The sequence below is a fragment of the Condylura cristata genome, unplaced genomic scaffold (assembly GCF_000260355.1).
Source record: "Condylura cristata isolate star-nosed mole 26May11 unplaced genomic scaffold, ConCri1.0 scaffold00029, whole genome shotgun sequence".
In the NCBI taxonomy this organism is placed as follows: Eukaryota; Metazoa; Chordata; class Mammalia; order Eulipotyphla; family Talpidae; genus Condylura; species Condylura cristata.
The window spans coordinates 17,196,388-17,222,935 of NW_004567130.1; the positions used below are offsets into that span (position 1 = coordinate 17,196,388).

A 26,548-nucleotide genomic window follows, 5' to 3' on the forward strand; every position below is an offset into this window, starting at 1 on the left:
CCATGGGGTTTGGATTTGTGGAGTACAGGAAGCCAGAGCAGGCCCAGAAAGCGCTCAAGCAACTCCAGGTAAAGTGGGGGGTCACCCTCATGTCCTGGAGGCCCCTGGCAGGTGTTGGGGAGAACCCATCACCCCTCTGAACTTAAGCAGGATGAAGTTAAGTCCACATTCTTCTGGGTGTGTCATTTTCTCCACATCTGTAAGGAACATGGTCCCAGAAAAATATAGACGCTCCCCTGGCACCCTATTGCCATCATAAAGCATCCACCCATGGCTCCTTCTCAAGGGTCTGGTTGGTGCCGGGGAGACAGGCGGAGATGGCCTGGGAATAAACCCACAAGCCGGGGCATGGGGAGCGCTGGGATGGACTGGAGCAGGCACCACGGTGGGGGGGAGACCACCCCAAGGCGGTGCCTGTTGGGCTGACACCTTGACCAGAAGGAGCTCCAGGGAAAGTAGTCCAGGAGGAGGGAGTGGCAGGACCCTGAGGCAGGAGCGGACTTCATGTGAGAGGAGAGAAAGGCCAGAGTGTCGAGGCAGCGGGGGAGGCAGGACAGGGGCGAGGCTGCATTCTACACACCATGCCGGGCTAGAATTCAGCATAAAGGCGGTGAGCTGTCATCTTGGAGAACATGGTGGCAGGGTCTGGCTTTGGCTTCAGAAGGCCTCTTCAGCTGCTGTGTAAGTAACAGAACAGAGGAGGGCAGGTAAGACCCCGTGGCCATCAGACCAAGAGAGGATGGTGGCCCCGGCCAGGGCGAGTAGTGCAGGCAGCAGAAAGGGGCTGGGTCTCCCTCCTGCTTAACAGTAGAGAGAAACGCCGTCTGGCCGTGCCCCAAGTCCAGGGACAGGTGGAGCCTTCCCTGGCAGGAAGGGAGCTGGGCCCCATGGCGCAGGGCGCCGCCTCACCATGAGCCCAGTCGGCTTAAGGTGTTGTCGCCAGCCCCTTCCCCACCACCCTAGGGCCCCTCCAGACTCTGGAAATGAGCAACAGAGCCTCCTCATAGGCCTGTCTCTGCCAGCCCAGTTGCTCCCACAGGAACGTTCTGCGCCTTGTTCGGCAGGGCTGACACGGTGACCAGGCGGGGGCCCATGGTGCCCCGAGAACAGGCTTCTGAAGCCAGGGCCCACAGAGAGGCTTCCTGGGGGGCTAAGAGCGCTCTGAGCCACATACACTGTGTGCTGTACCCACGCTTCCCTGGAAGGGGGCGGGGGGCAGCTGCCCCGGGCCTCCCAGCATGAGGCCAGAAAGGGGAAATAGGCCAAAGCTCTGAGGAGGGGTGAGACATGGGGCGCCTGCCCTGGGAGCTGTGCTTACTCGCAGCGTCCTGCAGACAAGTGACTGTCCCGTAGAGCTTCCTGGTCAATGGCGAGGCCTTGACGGTTTTAAGAAATAGAACGTGACCCACAGCCCCTGCAACGGTCTGTGTGGGGTTCTGACCCCTTCCCTGGACTCGGCAGCTCTACGAGGGCTAAGCTGGGCCTGGGGACGATGGAGAGGCGGCCACTGGGCTTCTCTCACGCCCTCCTCCACTCCAGAGCCAGAGAAGCCAGAGCCTGGGGGCGGGAGGGCCGGTGCACGAGCCAGAAGAATGTTTCCAGAACACTCCTGCCCTGTCTGAAGCACAGCTGCAGCCCCCTTCTGCCCCAGCCACACAAGATCTCCAGTTTTTGTGGGTTTTGGAGGCTGAATCTCCCTTGTTGCGATGTCGTGTTCTCGCTGCGCAGCTCGGAGCCCCGCCCACTCCGCGGCGTCTTTCTCCCTTCTAGGAGTCGGGATTCTATAGGTGCCGCTTTGCACAGGGGCCCGGTCACGCCTGTGCCTCGCGGCCAGCACACACATGTGCCTGCTGCCACCAGGACTTGTTTATACAGAGCTACGTGTGCTGTATTTTATGGGAGATTTAAGGGATTTCCGAGGGTAATTTTGCTAACACGCCAGTTTTGCCTTAAGGGACCAAGGCTAGAGCCTGGCTTTAGATGCAGTTCCACTGTGATTTAGATTTTTTTTAAGAGCACACAAACTGTAAGCCAGGCGGGAGGGGGGCTTATTATGCCTGAAAACACGGATAAACAATGGAAAATTCTGTGCCCCTCAAATGGCGTCACGGTCCAGGCCCGCGCACAGCTCGAGAGGACTTTGCGGGCTGGTCTCTGGCCACCAGCCGCTGAGGGCGCAGCCTGAGCTGCTCCCAGGAATGCTCCCCAAGCCCCCACTCCAGCCCGTGCCTGGAGGGGGGTGCCCTTCCTCCAACAGCTGAGGAACCTCACGGGCAGGACACGGACGTGGGTGGTAGAGGCTGCAGTGTGCTGTCTCGTCCCCAGGGTCACGTTGTGGACGGCCACCAGCTGGAGGTGCGGCTCTCGGAGCGGGCCACCAGGTGAGTCCTCTTGTCTGCTCTGCCCTGGGCTACAGGTCCACCCTCAGCCCAGGGCCTGCCGGGCCAGAGGGGGACTCTTGGCCTTGAGGTCCTCGCTGCCAACCCCACGCCCATTTGAGACGCTCCTTGCTGCCAGGGGCGTCACCCTGCCAACCCCGACATTTGCCTGCTGAACCGGGCCTGGGCTGGTGCGTGGAGTAAATCAGCACACGCTTGTTACCAGCACATTCCACGTCCTCTTGGGGTGTAAATAAAGCAAGGAGGAGCTGCACGGTGCTGTTGCTTCCGATGACCCTAAAAAAGCTGTACAGACTCAACCTTAATTTGAGGGGCCGTGCTTTCTGGGAGTTGGGCAGCAGCGCCCACAGATGCCTCCAGTTAACCTGAAAGCCGTTCAGTAGGTGTGAGAGGCTCAGACCAGGCTGCCCAGTGGCGGTCTCCCAAAGGAGGGGCCTTGGGTTTTTTTTGTTTGTTTTTAAGATGTATTTATCTGGGCATACAGAACTGGAGTCCAGGCCAGAGGTGGAGGGGTGAGAGGCTTCATCAGAGACAGTGGGGAGCAGAACAGGCAGATCAACAAAGTACACTGCTGAGGGGAGCAGCGGGCGGGTCAGGAGAGGTCTGCCACGCCATGTGGTCACCTCTGGGGTGGGGATCAAACTCATGCGGAAGTGGCTTTAGCTTCCCACTGCTGTGCTTTAACCCACTGCGCCACCAGGGAGGGCCCGGTGGGGCCTTGTATTTAAGAGCTTCATTTTGCTCCTGCACCTCCACTCATGTGCTGACGTGAATCCCTCCACCTGAGGGGCCTCGACCAGGGGCCGGCATGTAACGAGCCCGGTGGATGCTGCTACTACGATTGTCCTGTGGTACCATCCCCCTGCCTCGGGTGGCAGAATGACTGACTCTAGTGTCCCCGGGGCTGCTTTATGATACTAGCTGGTGGGCTCAACAGGTGGGCACAGGTGAGCAGGTGAGCCGCTACAGCACCCCGCCCCCAGCTTTATGTTCAGCTGCCACCGGTGGCTGGGACTGCCTCAATCCCTCCAGGCTGTGCCACCTGGGTACCCGAGCTGCTGTGTGAGTGGGGTCCAGGCTCTGAGCCCACAGCTCTGGGGAAGTCCAGGAGCTGTGTGACCTTGGGCAGCCAACCGCACCCCCCTGGAGGTTCCATGGAAGGCCTCGAGCTCAGGGCCTTCAGCCGGCGTGGCCACCTCCCTTTCTAGTGTCTCTCTGGGGTGTGGGCCAGGTCACCTGCAAGCTCTCAATTCCCAGCCACTGTCTGGAGCTCTTTGGTAGAAATGCTCTGGAATGTTCTCCATCCGCACTATATGGCGTGGCCACTTGCTACATGTGGCATTTGAGCCCTTGAAGTGTGCCTGTGCAATTTATCAGAGTAACAGTCACCCCCAAACGGGAAGCAGATACTTATTACCTCACCGTTTCTGGGGGGTCAGTAGTTTGGGGCTCAGGTGGACCAGGGAGTCTGGCTCTCTCACATGGCCTCAGCCAGGATGGCAGCCAGAGCTGCGGCCTTACCTGACGGCTCACCTGGCGTGACACAGCCCCTGCCAAGGCGTCTCTGGTGCGGGCTGCTCACGGAGGCCTCAGCCCTCACCACTATTCATGTGCTGAAATGAATTCCTCCACCAAGTTGGGCAAGCGACTTGGACTCTGGGCCTCAGTGTCCTCAGCTGTGGAATGGTGCCAACCTCATCAGATCTTCAGGTTTGGGCGAGGACACGTCAAGCTCCACGCCATGCCCGCTCTGAGGCCGGGTGACTCGACGCGGTTGTTGGGATAAAGGCTCCTGCCGACTCACTTCCTTCCATTGTGTTCCCTGTCACCGCCTCAGAGCCCGTCCCTCACTGTCACCACTGAAACAGTGACCTCCTTTATTGCCCTTCCTGGCACTCAGCGGGCTCTGAGAGCACATGGCGTATTTAATCACGTTGTCCTGCCCGACACTGTAGCCTCTGGCTGCGCACAGCTAGTCACATCTCAGTGAAAAGGAAACAAAACCCCAAGTCTAGTTCTTCAGTTGCTGGGGTAGCTGGCTCCAAGAAGGACCCCCCAGTGATGCCTGCCCCACCCAAGTCATGCCCTCAGGGAGCCCCCTCCCTTGCTCTGTCAGGACAGAGCTGTGTGACAGACAGAAGTCCAAGCACAGAAGTGACAGTGTGCCCCGGGGCCAGGTATAACAACTGTGCTGTGGCCTCTTGGCCCCTGGGTCAGTACTTGCCCTGGGGGTGGCCAGCTGCCCTGCTCTGAGGACTCTCCTGCCTCCTGCAGTCCCAGGAAGAGGGCCAGGTAAGGCGCAGCCTTGCTCGTGACTCTGCCTCTTCAGAGCGCAGGTAGCCCCAGGAGCGGAACCGGGGAAGGCAGGCTTGTGTCTGGAGCCCTCACCCCAGACTGTTCTGGGGCCCTGAATAGGACCTTGGGACCTCCAGAGTGTGTGACACAGGACGGGAGCACTGCCAGGGGGCATGGAGGAGAGAGGAGGGACAAACGGAGTCAACGTGGACAGCTGCAGCCGACATCCCAGTTAATCTGTCGGTTCTTGGCCCTGCAGGCCGGCCGTGACAGGCACCACACGGAAGAAGCAAGTGTCCAGGAAGCAGACAACCTCCAAGATCCTGGTGCGGAACATCCCCTTCCAGGCCAACAGCAGGGAGATCCGCGAGCTCTTCAGGTGAGGGGGTGCGTGGGGGCCGCTGGCCGCGGAGGCCAATACAACCTGCTGGCTGCCTGTCGTGTGGCCACCTTAACCCCGGGCCCAGCGCTCAGCGCGTGTGCGGGAGCTGGCCTCGCAGAGCTAAGGTGAGAGGTGGTCGGCCTGTGCCGCCCTTCACTGGAGGACAGGGCCAGCGCCTACATGGCGGAGGTCGGGTCCACGCGATGGCCCCTCCGGTGGTTCTCCCAGGACCGTGCATGTGATTCCCCTGGTGATGTTCGTACCGTGGCTGCCCGGGCTCTGCGCCCCAGAGCTGGCTTCCGCTGGTGGGGCTGAGCCTAGACATTAGTGCGTGACCAGTGTCCCCGAGGGGCCCTGATGTCCAGCCAGGGCTGGGGACGACTGGTGTGCTTGCATCTCTGGAGAGTCCCCTCTGAAATGAGGATGAATCCCCCACTTCCGTGCTACAGCTGGTCACCAGCTACCCCGCGGAGGTCAGCGACTGGCTGTCTCTACCCCGCCAGGCAGGGAACCGGTCGGGGAGCCGACCGGAAGCCTGGCCGCGATGGCAGACTTCATGAGGGCCAGTCTCTCCCACATGTGTGAAAGAGCAACTGGTAATCTGGATCTTTAGGGGAGAGAAAGTGGGCAACTAATTCGGTTTCTAAATGCAAACAGCATCCAGAGCAGTCAGTCCATGGCCGGGTAGCACCCAAGGGCCCCGTTTGAGCCCCACACCGCTGGTGACACTGGACATTCAGGTGCCTGGCTGGTGAAGACCCCCGTTCCGGCCCATGAGGGGAGGTGTTCAAAGCTGTGAGCGCCCCAGACGCACGCTGGCGGGGACAGAGCGAGGGAGCTGGGCCTCTGACTGAGGGGGTCGCCCGCAGGGTGCCGGCGCCTTGACGCCATCTTGAGGGCTCCGGGAGCTGCTCATCTCGGCCTGCACGGGGTGTGCGCGCGTACTCAGCCTGTTTGTTGAGTTCTAGCCTGAAGGTCGGAAAAGCTGAGTCCCTGTTTTCGTTTGCATCTTGGGAGGCCAAGAGTGGATGCGAAACATAAGTCCTGTGTTTCGGAGACTAGAAAGCGCTCTTTGTGTGGAATCTACCCTCTGTACTCTCACTGGGTCGATTAAAGAATGGGGAGCCCTTTGGGGGGGATTCGCTTCAGAAGTCACTGCCCCCTCTGTGTGACTAACAGGCGTGGGGAGTCGCTGCTGGTGCAGAGGCGCCGTCCTGGCTGGTTTCTGGGGCCCGGGGTCTGAGCTGTGTTCCTGCACCCCTGCATGGCAGCCCGGGAATGGGGAGGGGGCACGTTCGGGTGGTTTCTTCTCGCTGCCGGTGAGTGAGGTCCTGGTCAGCCATGAGGCGGGCTCCTCAGCCTCCTGCGTCTGTGCTAACTAAGAGTCCAGTCTCAGCCCTGCCTGGGAATGGGACGCGGAGCAGCACGTGTTGATGTGGAAACTGTCCCGGGACACGCCGGGCTGCTGGGATCGGCAGGGCTTTGGGACGACTCTTACCCGGGAAACAAAAGGCGGCCACGCGCGGGAAGGCGCTTGCTCGATCTCGAGTTTTAGATTTATTCTGAGAAGACAGAATTAGTGTTCGCCAGACTTGGCTGCGAGCGGCACCGCTTCCTCCTGCCGCTGTTCTGACGGGTCGTCGCGCAGGCAGGCGGGGCCCCTGGGCGCCGCCGGCTTTGTTGTGCGCCGGGGCCGGGCGGGAGGCAGCGCCCGGCGGCCGACAGCAGGGGGCGCTGTGAGCCTGCTCGCGGAGCTGAAGCTTGTCCTGGAGACCAGAGGCCCGTTTCAGACAAAGCCTGTGGCCAGCAAAGGTCACAGCCGAGAGGGTCTTGGGCTAAGGAAGTGGGCAGGGCCACCTTGGCAGGCAGGCTGTGAGGCTGGTCCTACTGTAGTGTGGTGCCTAGAAATCACAGCTCCCCTCTGCAGAGCCTCCCCTGTTGTGGCACTGTGTGGGCTGCCTTCCCCTGCAGCAGCTTCTCATCTAAGTCCTGCAAAGGAGGGCGCTGTTACGGGCCTTTGCACCCAGGGGGAACTGGGGGATGACGTGCGTCACCCAGGAACCACCTCCAGGCGGGGGTCCACAGCCTGTCCTCTTCTGGGTCACGAGGCAGCCGCTGTCCATCCCACATCAGTTCAGTGGCACCCCGGCCCCACAAGTGTGTCCCTTATGCCAGGCACTGTGCCAGGCACCCAGCCTGCTGTTGTCAGGGGAGACACAGTGTTCCTCTCCAGGGGTTCGCTCTCTATGGAGGACCGGGAGGAAGGTGTCAGTGATGCCCCAGCTTGCAGGCTGTGACGGGTGTGGGCAGACCTGGCCCCTCCCCAGCCCAGGACCCTGCCTGTGAACGGTAGCTTCCTCGTCGGGCCTCACAGAACCCCTCTCTGACCTGAAGCCAGCCTCAGTTATGACCAGACAGGAACTCAGAGGCACAACGGACCCACCTTTGGGAGAAGGGGAAGGGCTCATCTCCTGGTACAGTTCAAGCCTTGTTGTATAGAAAACTCAGAGAGTATACTCATCCGTGGTTCCCTTTCTGCCCCTTCTTTCCTGGGCTCAGTCACCCCTGGCATAAAAGGATGGTCCTGATACACACTGACATGCTGTGATTTATGACGATATAGTATTACGCTTACTCAAGCTTATTCGTTATTATCAATAAGTGTATTTCCAAGCCCGGCCCGAGTGCCAGGTGCTACGGGCTGCCACCGTTGCATTATTCAAGGCCCGTGTATCCAGACAGCCTGGCGGAGGGCTCATGTCTCCATTTACCGGCGAAGAAACAGCTCCAGAGCCCACCTTCCTGTCCACCGGGTCTCCGGATGGCTGGGGCTGACACCGGCCCCGTGTGACTCAGAGCAGCTCCTCACCCTGGCCCCAGCAAAGGAGGAGATGGCCTGGGCTCACCTGCCAGCAGTACCTGCCGACTCCGGCTAGGACTGACTGCAGAAGACAGGTGGGGCCCAGCTCCCCCCAGCCTGGGTCTGCTCTGGGGGTGTGTGTGCTTTTTGCCATGTTCTTTATTCTTTCCACGCTTCCAACAGAAAGTTGGACTTTGAAAATCTCCAGGGTTCAGAGATCAGCCCTGTGGAAGCCTCAGGGACCTGGGCCTGTTCCGACCCCTGAAGCGTCACCATGAGGTGCCTCCCTTCTCCCCACTGCACGGGCCCAGCAGAGCCAAAGCTCTCGCTTGGAGGGGGCTGTTCCTGCCCCTTTGCAGGGATGCAGTGAGGCCAGTGGAGGGCTTGAGAGCAAGGTGACCCTTGCTCTGGGCACTTGGGCAGTGAGCCCTGAGCCACCCATAACTCAGGTGCCCACAGCTCAGCACATTGGCACCACAGCAGCCTGGTGGTGCTGCGGCACATCCATCTTCTAGTGAGGAAACTGAGGCCACGAGCTGAAGCGGCTGTTCCTGGAAGGACCCTCAGCCTGCCCACTTCTTGGGCCGCCCGGGGCTTCCTTTCTGGAAGACAGTGGTCCTGCTGGAGGGGCTTTTCCAGACCTGGCCCCCGCAGTGAGCCTGTGAACTGGGGTCCGCCGAGGCACCTGAGCGTCATCTCCCATCTGGAAATTTTCAGTTCTTAATGGGGAACCCCTTAATTTTCGTTTCATATCAGGCCCTGCCATGCCTGCAAAGCAACAGAAGGAGGCGGCAGCCTCTTCAGGCCGCCTGTCAGCTGCCTGTCTCCCTGCCCGCGGATGGGATTGGAAACCGCCTGCCGCTGCCTCCCTTTGCCCCAGGCGGCAAGAGGCTCCGCAGGAGAGTGGCCGTGCTCACCCGGGGTGTCCCACATGCCCGCCACCGCCCGTGTGGCTGTGGCAACGCCTTTCAGCCCCACCCCTCCAAGGAACACCCCGACTCTTCTCCACAGGCCACGTGGGCTCCCAATAGTGCCCTGTCTGCCTCAGCCCTGTCGAGCCCTGTCGCTTCACCTCTGAAGGCCTCAGCCTCCTGATCTGTGAAGTGGGGAGAAGAGCCTGCCTAACAGCTGGATGATAGCGCCGAGTCAGTGGGAGGCAGCCAGCTGGCACCCAGCTCATGGCAGCACCAAACACTCCTTCCCGCCAGGCGTCAGTCAGTGCAAGAGGCAAATCGCCGCTGCCTGCCCTGTGCCCAGACCTGTCACTGCTCCACCAGCACCCGAGAGCTGTCCTCACCGGGCGCTGCACCCCAAGTCCCGGCTGGAAGCTCCGGCGCTGTCTGGTGGTGGCCGCGCCCCCAGGTCCCTGGTCCAGAGTGGAGCGTGTCTGCGCTTGCCGAGTGGACCGCTCGCCAGGCCCCACGCCTCAGACTCCAGAGGGCAGGAGAGGCCCACAGAGAACAAGGAGTGAGCCCAGGCCACAGCCCCGCAGCTCGCGATCTGTCACTCTAGAGCCCCACCCTAGCCCCCCAGACTGTGCCCAAGGGTGGGGGTGTCAGGTGGGGGCAGCAGTGACACCTCAGCCAGGCGGTTGGTGGCTGCAGGCTGCCCGCGAGAGCTTTTCTCCCTTCAGCTGAGCTGTTCTTGTTTTTCTTCCTCAGAGGTGCAAGCCGCCTGTTAGGGGTGTGAATGGGTGAGCTCCCAACAGGTGCGTGGCGGCCTCGGTTAAGGCCTGTGTCTCCTGTCCCCGGCACACCTGTTGCGCCTGCTCTGTGAGCGGCGTCCGCGCCTGGCCTTTGGCAGTGAGGGTCACTGTCCATAACCGTGGAGGGAGGTCTGGGGACAGCTTGCCAGTCTGCTGTTCCAGAGTCCCCGCAGGAACAGGTTCCAGAGTCCCCTCGCCCAGCTGTGGGGTTGCTGCCTGGCTGACTGTGGTCCTCAGCAGTGCTTTTCCAGAATCTGCCAGCTGCGGGCCCTGCAGCCTGCTCTCTGCAGAGAGGAGCCTGAAAGACAGCCCTCCTGTTCACCAGCCTCTCAGGGAAGAAATTGCAGAAAACAGCAGCTCCTACAAGCCAGCCTAGACCATCCCAGAAGGGGGCTGAGAAGGGGAGAGAAAACTTTCAGCCAGTTCTGAGAGGGCTGCAGGGGCCAGGAGGCAAGGCTGTCCCGGGCCCCTCGCAACAAGTTCCTTCCTGGGCGACCCAGCCACCTCCAGCCACGCTTGTCCACGTTTGTCCATGGCTGTGTCACACGTGGTGGCAGTTGGTGACATTGAGCTGTGGGCTGTGGGCCCCGCTGGCCGGCCCAGCCTAGCCGAGGGCAGCATGGATGAGGCCACCCCAGGAGGCTGCTGGTGCCCTGGGCTCCGGTGAGGGTTTGCTTTCACGCTTCTGTTTGCGTGGCTTGGAGGTTTTGGTATTTCCTCTTCGAATGCAAGCAGGCATGTCAGAGGCAGCTTCAGCCCCGGCCCTGCAAGTTCCCTGCTCAGCGGCGCCTGTGTTCTTAGCTGTGAGCCGACCGCTGTTGCTTCTACTTTGCTGAGGGTTTTGTTGATTTTTTGAGACTTTATTTCAGAAGTTTTAGGTTCATGACAAAGTCAGGAAGGGGGGCAGAGGTTTCCCATTGGTCTGGTGACAGACAGAAACATGCTCCCACAGTTGGAGGCCAGGAATGCAAGGCCGGGTGTGGGCAGGGCCCTCTTCTCTGGGGGCTCCGAGGCAGGGGCCTTCCCTGCCTCTGAGGTCGCGTGTGGCCAGCAGTCCTGGCCTTGGGCTGCGTGGCTTTATCTCGGCTGCTGTTTTCACACAGCCTTCCTGCCTCTGTGTCTCCTTTCCTATACAAACACTGGCCATGGGTTTAGGGTCCATCCTAAGCTAGAATGACCTCATCTTTGTTCACATCTCAAAGGCCAAGTAAAGGTACACTCACGGTTTGGGCAGGTATGAATTTGGAGGTCACTGTTTACTCAGTTCAGGGTGTCAGGGAAGATGGGGTGGTCAGGGCAGGCTTCTTGGAGGAAGGGACACTCAAGCGGGGGACCTGACAGTACGGGAGAGTGTGGCTACATCCAGGCTGGGAATAGCCAGGAGGGAAACGAATAGGGTGATTATGGACAGAGGAGGAGGTGGTGGGCAGGCCATGATGACCACTTCCGGTGTTATTTCACACTCTTTTGACACGCACCTTACAGAAAAGCATATGTGTCGTAAGTGATCAAAGGGCAGAGCAGTGGCACACCTGTGGAGCCAGCATCCAGCTTGAGAAGAGTCCAGCCCTGCTCATTGCCCACTTCTAGCCGCTGGCTGCCATGCAGGCCCTCCCAACGCCCTCCTGGCTCGTAAATACATGTATGAGAGCTGCTCTTTCCAGCAGTGGCTGTTCCTGGGAGCATTCCTGGGTGTGTCTCGGTGACCATGTGCGTTCTGTGGGGTGTACCCTTTGGGCTGGAATGGCTGGCTTGAGGGGTATGCGTGTTTCAGCTTTAGTAAATGTTGCCGGTGGGGCTTGCATAGAAGTCAGATCAGCTTGAACGGGCACCATCAGGTTGGGGATTCTGGTTTACCCTTGTTCCTGCCAATCCTTGATATTGGCTTTCTGTTTTCAGCCATGGTGGCGGTGTATAGAATGGCACCAGCACTTTGTAGTTTTAATATGAGCGTCCCTGATGGCTAAGAAAGTCAAAAGTTTAAATGTTTGTGTTAGGAGCCTATTGGGATTGCCTCTTCAAGTCTTTTGCCCATTTTTCAAAACTGGGTTATCTGTGTTGTGTCTTAATTTTATATAACTCCACATTCTGGATCCCGCTCCTCAGGACGGTAAGTGATTGTCTTCTTCTCCCACCCTGTGAGTAGCTCCTTGGTGTTCTTTGATCAACAACAGCTCTCAGTTTTAATCCTGTCAGCATTTCCTGGTTAGAGCTTTCTGTGTCTTAAGTAATCTCTACGTCCTCCAAGCTCACGAAGATGGCCTCCAATGTTTGCTCTAAGGCTTTTGACCTTTCACACTTAAGCATGCAGTCCATCTGGAATTGATTTTTATGTATGGCGTGAGGTAGAGGTCGAGGGACGGTTTCTTCCCACATGGATATTCAGTTGGTCGGGCGTCATTTATTGTGAAGACCATTCGTTCTCCTCAGCTCCTCAGTATTGATTTTGTCATAAATCAGGTGGCTGTGTATGTGGGGACCAGCGCCTGGACTCGCTAATCTGTTCCGCAGGCCTATTTGTCTACCCTTGTGCCGATACACAGGGTCTTAATTGCTGTGGCTTGGAACGGCTGGCTGGCGTCTTTGTTCTTTGCTGAGAGAGCCCAGGTTCTTGTCCTTTGTACTTCTAGTCTCTGGGTTTTGGAGGTTCTGAGCAGACAGAACGGTGGGTGACTTAGATTTATAAACAATTGTGTAAGAAATGGGGGTACAGTGGGGATGGGGAGACCTGCGAAGAGGTCTCTGTGGCCCCGTGGCCAAAGCCGTCTGGCCTGCGTCAGGAGTTTATGGTGGAAGTGCTAGGTCAGTGTGGGGGTACATGTGCAGAATTCTGCTGATGGCAGTGCTGAGGACTGTGCCTGGGACCCAGTTTCCACAACATTATCGACACGCCCATCGCGCAGACGGGGTCTCTCCATAGATAGGAGGTGTGCCGTCATGGGGATGAAGTCCTGGCATCTGCTGCCCCAGGTGACCCTGGAAACACTGTGCTCACAAAAGACCTCATGTTGATAAAATTTTGTTAATATGAAATGCCCTGAAAGGCATCAGTGACAAGAGTGAGAAAGAAGAGTAGTGGTTGCCACTGGATTGGGGAAGGGGCTCGAAGGTGACAGCTAATGAATCTAGGGTGTCTCTTTGAGCTGATGGAAATATCCTAAAACTGACCGGTGGCTTCACACAGCTCTGCAGAGATGATAACTATGGAACAGCACACGCGAATGTGTGGTATATGAATAGGTGGCATACAAAGTTTATCTCAGTGAAGCTGTGGAAGGAAGGGAGGAGGGTGGGCCAAAAAGATGAAGGGAGGACAGGAGGGAGGAGTGTGGAGAACACAGGTGTTCATAGCACTTGACTCATTATGACCGTCGCTGGCACATCCACACCATGAAATACTACTAAGCAGTGAAAAGGAACAAGCCTGATCTGTGCAGTGAAGTGGCTGAATCGCTCGAGAATAATACTGAATGGAAAAAGCTAGTCCATTAATTGTATAGTGTCATTTACATGACATCCTGGGAATGACAAGATTGTGGACTCTGCATAGAACCACACACACACAAGGGATGTAACACTGAAACCCCAATAAGTTCAGTGACTCCATCAGTCTACTTTGTGGTTGAGATATTACAGCAGTGTTTTGCCAGATGTTACCCCTGGGGGGACCTGGGTGAAGTATCCCTCTGGTTATTTCTTACAACTGCATTTGAGTTTGTATTACTCAAAATAGAAAGGTTTTACTCCGGGTCCCAATCCATTAAAGATTAAAGGGGGCCACTTCCTGAATGGTGAGTGATCCATCACTGTTGTGAAGGGATTTCCGGTGGCATGAGAGGTCAAGCTCACTCCCTTTAAGACGTTTGCACCCCAAAGTGTATTAGCATTGTGTGTGAGGTCAGAGAGAGGTGAAGCTTCTTGGCTTTCACTGGCCTGATTCTTTGGTCAGAAGGAAATGAACAGTCAGCTGCCTCACAGTGAACAGCCCAGAGGTGGGGAAGGAGGGCATTAGCCTAACTTTTTCGCACTCTGTAAAGAATATATACACTTTATTACTTGAATCTAGGCTAATTGGGAATCTAGGCTAACAGCGAGATGACAAGGCTGGCCTAGTAAGTATATTTTATCTCCTAGGATCTAATTTTATTTAGTAGGTTCATGCATGAACCTGGTGCCATAGAGAACGTGGGCGAGACTAAGCTTCAGTGGCTCTCGGTGTGAGGAAACCACACTCTCGTCTCTGTACTCCTCTCAGAGAGCTGAGAAACCAGCGCATAACTTCCGGGGTCCTGGCCCAGCTGTGTCTCCCCACACGCTCCCTGTAGCAGGCGAGGCCCTGGGCCCTGATTCCCAGACCACCCCGTTCCCATCGAAGAGCCCCAAAGGATTAGGTGGGGGCAGGACTGGGTGCTCCCTCTTCGTCCCGGAGTCCACCTTGCAGATGCCCGACTCCAGGTCCCTCCTCCTTTGCCACTGACTTGCTCTCTGTGGACAGACAGGCCCACCAGGGCATGGTCAGAAGCTGTGAAGCACTGTGGTGAAGCACCTCTGGCACAGACGAGAGACCGCTGCTCTCTGGCTCGCTTGAGGAGGTGACTGGCAGCTTGGCAGTGAGATTTTCCAAATGAGAAGAGCGCCAGCCAGGGAGTTTAGAGACCTGAATCCTGACCCATATCTGCCTCCTACCCACTCCGTGACACTGGGCACTTCGTGACTTCTCAGGAAGCCATTTGTGAATGAATCATGCAGGGGCAGGCAGGGCCAGCCAGGCAGATAACCTCAACCCTGCAAGCCCCTCAGTCGTGGCTACCCAGAATCCCGTACTGGAAGATTGTGAGGCTGGGCTTTGACGCCTGGGCTCCACGGGAAGGGGCATCGTCATTGATTAGTGATGTCTGGCACGGACATGGGAGCAGCGCGTGTGTTAGTCGAGCTGTTGTGGGTGTTGATGTATAACTATGGCGTTTATCCCATATGCTAGAGCTTTCTGTCCTCCTGATAGAGCAGTCTCAAACCAGGGCCCGCATGGAAGCCTTGGTTTTCCTTTTTTAACGTAGAATAATAATAACGAGACGAGAAGGGTTTTTCGTCTTTGTTTCCTCCTTGCCTTTTGCAATCCCGTGGACTTGGTCTCCCGCTGCAGCTCATGTTTTCTTTTGCTCCGTGCCTCGGCGACAAAGGCGCAGACGGTGGGTGGAACGGGGCACCCTGGGGAGGACGTGCGGGTCCCTGGGGGGTAGGGTGGCATTGTGCACCCTCGTGCGTGTGCCTTCCCTGCAGTGGGACGCTTCCCAGAAACCTGCTTGACCCCGCTTTCACACCTCCTCCCTCCATTCAGTGCCTTTTCAGTTACAAGGTCTCAGCGCTTTGTCTGGGCTTGTTTGGAGGGCGGCAGGCTGCTCATTGTTGCAGCTGGTAATTGTGCCTGTGCCTGGCATCCTGGGTGCTGAGAAGCAGCGGGGAGCCCTGGGATAGCTGGGAGCTTCTGAGCAGGAGCGTATTCGGTCTCCTCACATGTCTCGGAACTTCCACGGAACGGGGAGGTCTCAGCACACTGCTTTTTAGTTAGGAAATAAGTCAACGGTTTAGCAAATATTTACTAAGCATCTCTAATGAGGCAGGGACTGTGCCAGGTGCTGGGTTACAGAAACAAATGTGAACTCCCAGCAGGGAAGGGAGGGCCTGGGTGGAGCGAAGGAGACTCAGGCTTGGCTCCCGCCGGCCCTCAAGTCGGGGCTGTGTCTGAGACGTTGTCCTTGGTCTGGTGACAAGGTCTCCAGATTGGAGACGGCTGGGTGCTGGGCTCTGCAGGGGGCAGCATCAGCATCTGTGTCTGCTTGGGTTTGCATACGGGCAAGGTCAGCGATGGGGTGAAGCACCCAGCGTTTCTCCAGGTCCGGGTGGCTGTTGTGTCGGGAGAGGTCAGGCCAGGCACCAAGAGCAGCCTGCCCCGGCCCTACTCCAGGCCACGGGTCCACTCCACGCTGGTCTCCGAGGAAAAAAAATCTCGTGGCCCCCCCCCCAATACTTAACGATGATGTCAAATATCTTTATTATATTACTTAACTGTGTGCAAATGTAAAACTCAGGATAAGCTGACAACTTAGGCATATGGCTCTCTTTGGACTATAAAACCAAAACACATTCTCAAATTAAATACAAACAAAATTTAAAATCAATAAAATTCAAATTAACAACATTATTTTAGCATGATGGATGATGTTGTTTTTGCGGAAACAGAATTCAGAATGTGGGTTTTAATATCAGAAAGATGTCGCCTCGGGTCCAAATCTATAATCTGCTTCGCCACCCCATGGCCATCGGTAGCATGGTGCCGCAACCCGGGTTTGCAGAAGGAGGGCTGGCAGAGCGGGGGGCAGAGAGAACCCGCACCGAGACTGCATTTGCCAGTTCAGCATAGACCTCTCGCTTCTGGAAATCTCAGCCAGCCACCAACGCCCCTTGTGGCTTCTTGGCTCTGGAAGGCCGTCTCGATCCTTGAGAAATAAAAGTTAGCGTGGTAGTGTTGCTGAAATGACCGGTGAATGATAGCTGATGACTTACAGACTTGAGGGCAGAAATGCTTCCTTCATGCTGGCTAATTGGTCTCTGTAAGTTGGTGCGAGTAAAGGTGGGTCCCCTCAGGTGCCCCCTAGGCTTGGGGGGGTCTCCTCTGGCATGGCTCGTTCCACTGGGCACCCCCACATCTTCACGACTCTGATAGAAGCGCATGTAGTTACACAGGGGCAAAAGACACAATGTAAGCATAATTTATTTTTGAATATCCTATAAAATAGCTGCTTCTCCCCTCCCCTACCCCAGCCGTCACTCACACACACACAGGCCCAAACCTATCTGAGACTTGATTTTGAGAAACTGCTCTGGAAGTAGGTTCTGATCATAGTACAAGCTTCAGGTTCAGGTGCGTGGGGTCCACTTAGACCTGGAGATCTTTATCCCTGCCAGAACCACTCGGGGTGGAAATGGCACCCGCCTTTATGCAGTTTGCATCCCTGGAGCTGATCATTTCGTCACTCAGCCACAAGGTTAGAAGAAACCTCTGGAGCCTTTGGCGGGTCCCACCAGTCTGAACTCGTTGGGGAGAGGGATGTGGGCAGAGGTCCCATCCAGGAGACCAGTGAAGCCAAAGCGAGAGGCTGCCCCTGCCAGGGCTGTGACAGCTGGAGGCTCGAGCCACATCGCACGCAGGCGGTTGGCTCGGTGATTCAGAGCATCAGCTCCGCAGCCTTCAGGTGCACCCTTAAAAATTCTGCATGAGGAACTGAATGGGGCAACCCAGGGAGTCCATCAGATCAGGGTTGAAACACGGGCTTGTCTCTCACCAGCTGTCAGGTTTGGACCAGTCACTTAAATGCCCTGAATCTCCGTATCTGCATCTGTAATGTGTGTGGGGAGCGTGATTGTGATTGTCAGGGTTTTGGGAGGTAAAATAACGAAAGTAAGACAGCCCAGGGCCTTGTTTCCCAAATGCGCGTCAGCCCCACAGTGAATTCACAGATGCACCCGGGAGTATTTAGTTTTCCAAGAGAAACTCGGGCATCTCAGAGATGCGCTGGCCGTAGCTGTTTTACTTGTTTAGATCTAATGATAGTGTAGACCGCTAAGTTGTTATAACCTACCTACCCGGCTCTTCTTTTGGCTGAGGGATGCCGTGAGCAGGGGCATCAGGAACCGTGACCGTTTGGGAACCTGAGACCTGGCGCTCCTCGTTCCTTTCATTCTCGTGTGGCCACTTGGTCGCAAGTCGCCATTTTGTTTCTATCCTTCGTGCATTTCACCAGCCTGGAGCCTGGGGTTAGAACCTAGAGCTGTTAGAGGCTCCTGCCTCTCCTCCCTTTTTCTCTTTTTACTTGCAAAAGGCATCTCAGAACATTGATTTCCCAGCTGATTTGGAGCAGCCCAGGCTGTCTGCGGTCATCTCAAAAAAGGTGTTTCCAGAGCATCCAAAACATAAAAGTGTCTTAGAAGAAAATTAATTCACTTGAAGGTCCTGGCCTTACCGTGTTTCTAGCAAGGGCCCGAGTCCACAGCCTGGACTCGGAGTCAGGCGGGGACTCCTCCCAGCCAGGGGCCAGACCCTGGCCAGGCAGGCTCATTTCTGTGGTGAGCAGCCTGGACTGCCCTAAGCCTTTGAAGTGTGCCTGGCCCCCAGCTGAGAAACCCCTCTGCGCTCTTAGTAGTGGTGGACGGGGCTGCTGCATCCGCAGGACCCCTGGGTTGTCCTGAACTGGGGCCAGAGAACATATGAACCCCGGGCCCAAGGTCTTCGGTCTGGTTTGCTATGGTTTGTTTTTACTCCCCCCTCCTTCCTGCCGCCTCTGACATCTGATGGATCGGGGTGCGACTCTGTAGCCGGCAGATAACAGGTTAAACTGTATAAAAAGCGCCACATATGGTTATGTTTGGCCCATGTATTTCAACCTAAGAGTAATGGCTACCTCTGTGGAATCCCTAGCAAAGACCTAGCACTGTGTTTGCTGTGGGAGTGGCCACCTCCCCCCCCCACATCCTCTGAAAGTAGAGCTCTACTACAGAACCCCGGAAACTGAAGTGACAGAAAGGAGAGCAACAGTTGCCATTCATTTACATGGAAAATTTTTCGTGTGTTCCCAGATCCTAAAAATAACCTACCCGTCATACCAAATAGCACATAAAACCTAAAATAACACCAGTGTGCAGGAGAAGCAAGAGTGGGAGGATAAACACAGCCCGGGGAAGGAGCTTGGCGGGGTCACCGCACTTTGTGGGTGACTGCAAAACCAGTGCTGAGTGCTAAGTTTCTGTTGCCCCTCTTTGCGCTAAACTCTCAACTCCTCTGCAGATTTCTTTCAGCTTGCAAAACAGGTACTGCGCAGGCCTTGCATAAAAGCGAGATGGCTTAGCTGGGACTTTTGGAAAGTGAGAAATGTGTGTCGGGGTGGGAGGGGGGGCTTCTTTAAAAAAAAAAAATACAACAGAATTGCATAGCTAGGTGTCGTTTTCTTCGTTGAAAGATTGGCAGTCCAAAGCCTCTCTCACCCGCTGACACCCCTCGTCCAGAGTCTCCTTGACACTGAAAGCCATGCTCTTCATTTTGAGGTGGCTCTGTGACATCTTCTCCCTGGGCATCTCCTACATGCTTTAACCTGTAGAAACGAGGCCATGTGGCCACGTGTTGGGTCCGTTTCTACAAAAACAGCGCCGTGATTTCTACCGATCGTTCGATTTCTGTCTCTCCTAGACGGCACGTCTGGGTGCGCGTTCTGATTTAGGCCGTAGAGCTCTGCCTGGTTGCTCTCACCACCCATAGTGACCTCTTCATTCCCAGGGGAGTCAGGCAGCCCAGTTTACAGGTGGGGTAAGCGGAGGTGAGCCTGGGCAAGGCAGGCCGCGGGGTCTCGCCTTGGGGTCTGTCACTCCCGGCCTCGGCTGAAGCACCGGCCCTGTGCCCAGGGCTCGCAGCCCTGCCCTGCTGCCCCTTGGCCAGCCACTCCTCTCCGGCCAGCCGCTCCTCTCCCACCACCCCAGCTGAGCTGAGGGAGGGGGGCCTCCTGGCAGGCCCACCATTCGGGTTAATGGAGAGTTACCATCGATACCATGGGTGGCCAGTTTCCAAGGAATTAGAATAGAATAAAATATACTTAACATTGGAACTCGATGGAGTGTAATCGATCTTTGACCATCCAGAGGCGATTCAGAGCCTGCAGGGCGCAGGGTCATCATTACGAATATCAGTTACCGCTGCGTGCTGGGCCGAGCCTCGGTTAATGGGGCTTCCTGGCTGCCGGCCTAAGCTGCTCTCGTCTGCCAGAGGAGCGGGCTGGGAGGCGGGCAGAGCCTCCCAGAGACTTGCCCGTCCCAGAGACTTGCCCTGAAGTCTGTGGTGCGTGGCTTGGTCAGCTGTGGGCTGAGCATGGTCCCCAGGAGCGTCTCTTGGGCCTCTGGAGCATTCACAGCCACCGCTCTGGGCCACACAGTTGGCTGGCTTTTGCCCCCCAAGCCCAGAGCTTTCTGCTGGGAGGAGCAGTTCTGTGGCTTCCCCCTTTCGGGCAAAGGACGCTTTGCTAACAGAACGTGAAGATTCTAGCAGCTCTCACGGCTTCTGTGAGGTTCCTCGTGATTTTGTTCTTTGTTCGCAGAGATTCCTCACCCACTTCCAAAAGGGTGAAGACCTTGACTTTTCAATGCAGATTTTTTTTTAAATAATAGTTTATTTTTACATCATTTTGTGCCTTTTTCCATCTCAGTTGCAATCCCCTTGGGCTTCCCATCACCAAATCACCCTGTGCCGTCACCATAGTCCAGTGCACTGCCCTCCCCCCACCGCTTTTGATCCCATTCTCCTTCCACCCCTGTAAAATGTCTCTGGTATATAGTTGTTTATTATTATTATTATTTTCTTTACTGGTCCTTTATACTCCAAATGCAGAATTTTTTTTTAAAGCAATTAAAAGAAAATTGTAACTCTTGGGCTGAGGAGTGCTTCACTAAAGGACCATTAAACTTGAGTCTGAGCTTCCTACTAGCCAAAGTAAGAAGGGGGAAAAGCACCAGTGTCCAGTCATTCTTTTTTTTTTTTTAAGATTTATTTATGCAGACAGAACTGGGGTACAGGCCAGAGGTGCAGGGGCAGTGAGAGGATTCACCAGAGACAGAGTGGGGAGCAGGACAGGCAGCTCGACAAGCATACTGCTGAGGGGAGCAGCGGGCGGGTCAGGAGAGGTCTGCCGCGCCACGTGGGCCACCTCCCTGGTGGGGACCAAACTCGCGCTGACATCGCCATGGCTTAGCTTAGCCTCACAGTACAACGCTCCTGTCGGCTGTGCCGCCAGGGAGGGCCCTGGCCAGTCACTCTTAACCTACCACCCCGTCCTCTAAAGAGGCGCCTCTCCTTGAGGGCTCTGCAGGTGACTGGCAGGGACTCTCAAGCTCTAGGCAGACTCTGTCTTCATGCTGCATAGTAGACGCACAAGGTGAACAGGGACCATGTTCCCGCAGCCTGTTTTACTCAATACTAAAACACATTGCACAGAAAGGGCCTTGTGGCGTGGATCGCGGTTTATGTGAAATGCTGATGTAAGCACAAGGCCTGTTTAGTCCATCTGCCACCTGGGATTAGGTGCATTGCTGGCGAGTTTTGACTTTAAGTGGGGAAGAGAAAATAGGAATGGGGGGAGAGGTGAAAGAAGGAAGATGGCGCCATGTCCAGAGAAGGCGGCTTCCGGCGCCCGTCGTCAGTGCCAGACTATCGTACTGTGCCAGCCAGACTGCGAGTTTGTTGTGTGTGCTAGAACTTTCTGCACTAGTGGGAATATGTCCTACGTGGTAGCACGAGCCCCCGTGGCTAGCAAGCACTTGAAATGTGGCTTGTGAGACTGAGGAGCTGGACCTCAACTTCATTTAATTTAAACTTAAATTGCAAAATAAACATTTTTCCTTTTAAATAGTGGCACATGCTGGTGGCTACCGTTTTGGCCAACACAGTGTGATCAAGGAATCCTAATAAGCCTATTTTAGAGCTTTATCTTACAGGGATCTTTGCAGAGTTGGACGAATTTTTCATCGGCAGGGGTCTTCTGTGAAGGGTTGTTGTTTATGATGGCAAAATACTAAAAATGCTGTAAATATTCAATGATCAGAGCAGGTGGGCTAAATAAATGATGGGTGGAATGTCAGGAAGATAAAACAGCATTTATAAAAAACATGACTGGCACAGGGGAAGGCTTGCTCCAGCAACACACTGCAGGAAACGAGAGTCTCAGTAGAATCTGCAGTGTGACTGCTGGATAAACACAAAGAAAAAAGACTGGAAGGAAATACACCAAAGTCACAGTCGTTGTTGAGTTAGAGGCGATTTTTATTTCCCCTTCTGTTTTCATGTGCCTTTCACAGGTGGTGTAAACCGAACGTGGAGATCGCTTTAGAAGGGAAATTATTTCTTCCGACTAACACAGTGGTCTCTTGCTCCCTTAGAGTTGCCGGGGGGTTCTTGAAATATTCCAGTTCAAACTGCACACCCAGCTCACCTGTAATAAACCTTTTGAGTGGCTCTTATCTCTTCCCCCTGTCTGTTCAGGATGGTTCTGTACTGCAGTGCTTTTTTTTTTTTTAAAAATTTATTTATTTGTGCATACAGAACTGGGGTACAGGCCAGAGGCTCAGTGCTGGCGAGAGGCTTCACCAGAGACAGAGTGGGGAGCAGAACAGGCAGATCGACAAAGTACACTGCTGAGGAGAGCAGCAGGTGGGTCAGGAGAGGTCTGCCACGCCATGTGGTCACCTCCGGGGCAGACGGGAATCGAACTCATGCGGAAGTGGCTTTAGGTTCTTAGTGCTGTGCTTTAACCCGCTGCGCCACCTGGGAGGGCCTGCAGTGCTTTAAAAAAAAAAATCTAATCGTACTAAATGAAGCCAGGACAAAACCTCCCTAGTAGGTTTTACCCAGCACCCTATAGCATTTCAAAACTCTTCCACACACAAAACTCTTTGGGGTCACTCTCCTTTATTGGCAAATCAAGGTTTTGCTCTTGAAACTCTTGCTTCTGATTAGAAAAGTAGCCTCATTCCAGAGACCTGGGGAAACTGAGCCAAAGCCTCTGGACCTTCTGCCTGTAATGCTCTTCACTGGCTTGGGGAGGGGTGCAGCTATTAGTGCCGCCATTTCACAGGCGAGCAGACAGCAGCTCAGGGTGCTTAAGTGCTGCGCCGGGTCTCAGAGCTGGTGAGGTGGCAGAACTGGGGCCGAGCCTGAGTTCTAGTCTGTCTTTCCCCGGCTCTGTGGGTGAGGTTTCTTGTAACCCCCAAACGGGCATCTCACCTATTCGTGGGATGCCTCTTGTCCTCCCAAACACTGCACTGGAAAGCCCTCCAGAATGGCTCAGAAAACAAAGCCCCACGGGGTTGATCCTTGCGTTATGGGGTTTCTTCTTGAAGGCAGGCCCTGGTCACGCAGACGGGCTCACGGAGGATGCATGCTATCACAGGCACGTGGGCTAAGCCAATGTTTGCCCAACTCAGAGATGGAGGGGGAAAGTCTTTGTCCGCGGGGACATGAGTGGGAAGAAAGAGTGGGAAGAAAGAGTCGCGTGGGAGAGGCTTCATTCCAGCCCTGCCCTGGGACCAGCACGCCCTGCCCTGGAATTTGAAAAATGTCCTTTTACTGGTTTCCTCCTAAAAGTTTTCCCTTTCCACCCCACCCTGAGCCATCACCTCGCTTCTCTTAATATAGCTGAGCTAAGCCCACAACAGTTTTTTGTGGTTTTTTTTTTTTTGTAAAGCAGTGGGTTTTTTATAAGGCTCTATGGTGTGTGCTCTGGAATTCCCAGAGGCATTCCACGTCCTCACGTAAATGAATGTTCCAGCCCCTGCTTCCCCCTCCGCCTGGCCGATCCAGCCCAGGCCACATGGTCACCCTGCCTGGACCAGCAGAGAGCAACCTGCAGCCCCGACTCAGGCAAATGAGCAGAAGCCTCGGATCCCCACTGTACTGTGGAGCTCGCTCCACCGGGGAGCCAGGGAGCCAAGAAGTGCTGACCACGCGCTTTGCATTCCCTGGGGCTTATTTGTGCTTTTCCAAACAAGTTGTGCTAATGTTGACTTCCCCCGGGAGAAACAGCCCAAGTTTTAGGAAAGAGTTGGCTTGGCAAATAAAAGCAGAAAAACAGCCCGCCTAATGATGCCTGCGGGGGTTGGGGCCATGGGGGGCTGTAGGCTGGGAAGGCGCTGGCTTTCTGTCTCTTTCTGGGGCTCTGATGTGGCCTCCCTAGATTGAGGGGCAGCCAGTGCCCCCCAGCTGGTTTCCCCTCAAAGATTCCATCCGCCCACCCAGTCAGTCGCTGGCATATGCAACCGCCTTTGGGGAAGGATTGCTGGCCAGATCTGCGGGACCCCTCGGATGTGCCCGGAAGGGGGACAGCCTGCCACACGTGGCCAGGGCGGTTGTCACCCATCTCCCCTCAGTGGCAGGAGCTGAACCCTCCCCCCAACCCTGCATTCCCCCACCACGCTCAGAAGCTGGTGGGGGTGGAGGGTGGCGTCGCCTTCCCACTCACGAAGAGTCACTCATTTGTATCTCATTTTCGAGTTATTATCGAGCCGCTGCTTGTGAGAGTATTTTGACAGCAGCTGTCAGCAAGGTGCAAGCGGCTGCCACCACCTCCGATTGGCTGAAGACACCTATGGCAGCGCGCTGAAGAACATCCCCACCCACCCAGGCCCCCGCCAGCGTGAGCAGCAGAGCGGGGAGGACCTGGGCGCCAGGGAGGCAGAGCAGACAGGAGGCCACTCCGGCCACTCGCGCCCAGAGCCAGCCCCAGCGCCCCAGCGCCCAGCCTCCGGGTCATTAGCATTTCCAAGGCGCCGTAAAAGACTCAGATTGTGCCTCGCCTTTTGTTTGTTTTATTTGAGGTTTTGGGCAGCACGGGAGGGAGCGATGAGAGGACCCGTCCAAACAGCCATTTAGGCTTGTCAGAGTTCATTTACTGAATTAGCGAGGTTACCGCTCCTGGGTCCCCAGCTGCCACCCTGCAAAGCCCGGGTGGCAACCCCAGCACCGAGCCTGGGGGCTGCGCCCGCCTGAGACGGGGCGCTCGGATCACTTGCGATCGCTTGAGTCTCCTTTTCTTCTCCTCTGCTTGGCTGGAGAGCCGGGCGACGGCGCCGCCAGAGCCTCCCTTCTCCCTTGAAGGATCTTCTCTCTCTCTCTGATATAAATCCTTGCACATGTGTCTCATTCTCAGCGCTGTGCATCCAGGCGGGGGAATAAATAATGCTTCGTATTCACTGCCTTTTACCTAAGCACTTTAAAATTCATTCTTTTCTTCTTTTTTTTAAGTATAAGAAATAAAAAGTCAGCAACGCCAGAAAGCAGATGTTTCATGATCAGGAAGCAAGCCCATTCCTGCCTAAATTGGGGACCCTAGAGGAGCCTCGGAGGCACAGCGACTGCAGGGTGTCATCTTTATGCACAGGCAAGGGACGCCTTGTGTTCTCCTTGCTCCCTCCCTTCCAGAATTCCCAGCCCCACTCACACCTCCTGGACACTGTCTCTGTGGGTTTCGGCTGCTACCGCAGGTGCGGGGCTGGGTGACCTGGGTGTTACTAATATGCCTCCTGCCCCTGACCAGAGAGCCCGAGGGAGTGAGACACAGCCCATGCCCCTGGTGATTCAGATCATCAGTGGCGGTGGGGCAGGGGAGAGGGAGCCACAGAGGGCGCGCAAGAGAGTGGTAGACACACGCAGAAGGTCGGTAGACCTGTAATAGAAAGAACCCAGTGGTGAGTAGTTTCAGCTTTGGGTATCAGGTGGCCTCCGACCCCATCCCCCCACTCTGGTCTGCTGGGGACAAGTAGACGTGAGGCCAGTCCAGTGACTTTATTATGAACACTGATGGGATTTCACATAATTCTCTTGTGTCACAAAATACTTCGCTTTCTTTGTTCCTTCCCAATTATTTAAAGATGTACAAACTATTCTTAGTCCATGGGCTAGATTGGGCGACCCTGGCCAAGCACACTAGATTCTCTGCCAGTGCAAACTTTCAAGATTTCTCTGAGAAAACAGGCTGTCTCCTCTCCTGGGCAGCTTCTCCGGCCGGGCTGTGTGGCCCCACGTGGCTGCAGCCCTCCCCGCTCACGTCATTACTAACAGCCTGTTGTGCGACCCCCCCAGGCCGGTCAGGTTCACTGTTGATTCGGGCAGACATAAAAGAATTTTGGTGCTCTGGGTATCCGTAATGTGCCCTTAATGCTGAATCAGGGAGCCAGACACAGGCAGGGGAGGCACATCTGAGCCCCTCGCCCCCCACAGTTCTCCCCTTTACCCCTCGCTTCTGGCCCAGGTGTCGGTATCCATACATGCTTGCGCCCCTTGCGAGGCCTCTCAGCCAGGTGTTCTCTGCTCCCAAGCACCTTTTGCATCAACAAGGGAATGTGTGGGTAATACGAGCTGGAGTGAGTAAAAGCCACAGGTGGCAGCTGTCGTGGCTGGTGGTTGGAGACAGCAAAGAGCCTGAGTCACTCCACTTTCCTTTCCCAGCCTCAGTCACACTGGCTCCTCCCAACTCGGTGCCTTTGAACTTGCTCTTCCCGGTACCCAGGACCCTCTGTCCTGGAGAAGCACAGCCCTGGCACTCTGTCTTCCTCGTCCACGCCCTCTCGCTCTGCTCTATAAGTTTTCCCCATCGCACGGATCTGCCACTGATCCGTGAAATGCTCCTGTGCTTGGCTCTTTGTCATTCTCCATACCCCCCGGCAGACTGGAAGCCCCTTGAAGCCCCTGAGGAGCCTCGTCTCAGCAGCTGTTCCCTGGAGCCAGCACGGCAGGGAGCCAGCCCCGAGCACACGCAGCACCAAGCCAGTGAGAACCAGACGAGCAAACACTCACCTTCTTGTTTGAGGAGCTCGCGGGGCTCTTGGGATTCCCCAAGGGAGAAAGTGGGTCTTGGTCCCTCAAAAAACAAGGGCAGATCCCTGGGCAAAACACCATGGAAAGTTAGCTGGGCTGGGGGGGGCCTGAGGGGGACCCCAACCTGTGGTCTGTCCCCCTCAGGAGAAGGGCTGCGTGCAGCGCCCTGGATGGGACTGTTCAGAAAAGCCTTTGGGGAGTCTTTGCCAAGCGTAATGCCTGGGCCTGTCACTGGCTCAAGTGGGAAAGCCCGAGAGAGGAAGCAGGAGGGCAGATCATGGTAGTGAACTTTTGGGACCTTAAAAGAATAACAAATTCAGACGCGCAGAAAAGTTGCAAGGTCCTAGGCCACGGAATCCCACATATATGCCCTTCATTCGGCTGCCCCACGTGAACACTTGTTTTATTATTTCCTCCCTGTAGTCATATTCCCTGAACCAGTCATTTTCCCTGAACCAGGTAAGAGTAAGTTACCTCCGCGTTGCCTGCTCCTAGCTATTAA

General features: G+C 55.8%; 1 protein-coding gene across 1 annotated transcript in view; it reads left to right on the top strand.

Moving 5' to 3' along the window:
• RBM19 (RNA binding motif protein 19) overlaps positions 1 to 26,548 on the top strand; it is a 104,694-nt gene that overhangs the window by 26,085 nt on the left and 52,061 nt on the right. The window contains exons 19-21 of the mRNA XM_012731157.1: positions 1 to 68; positions 2,326 to 2,381; positions 4,954 to 5,073. The exon at positions 1 to 68 is cut by the window's left edge and continues 8 nt beyond it. Of these exons, the coding sequence (XP_012586611.1) occupies positions 1 to 68; positions 2,326 to 2,381; positions 4,954 to 5,073 (244 nt within the window). The remainder of the gene's footprint in view (positions 69 to 2,325; positions 2,382 to 4,953; positions 5,074 to 26,548) is intronic.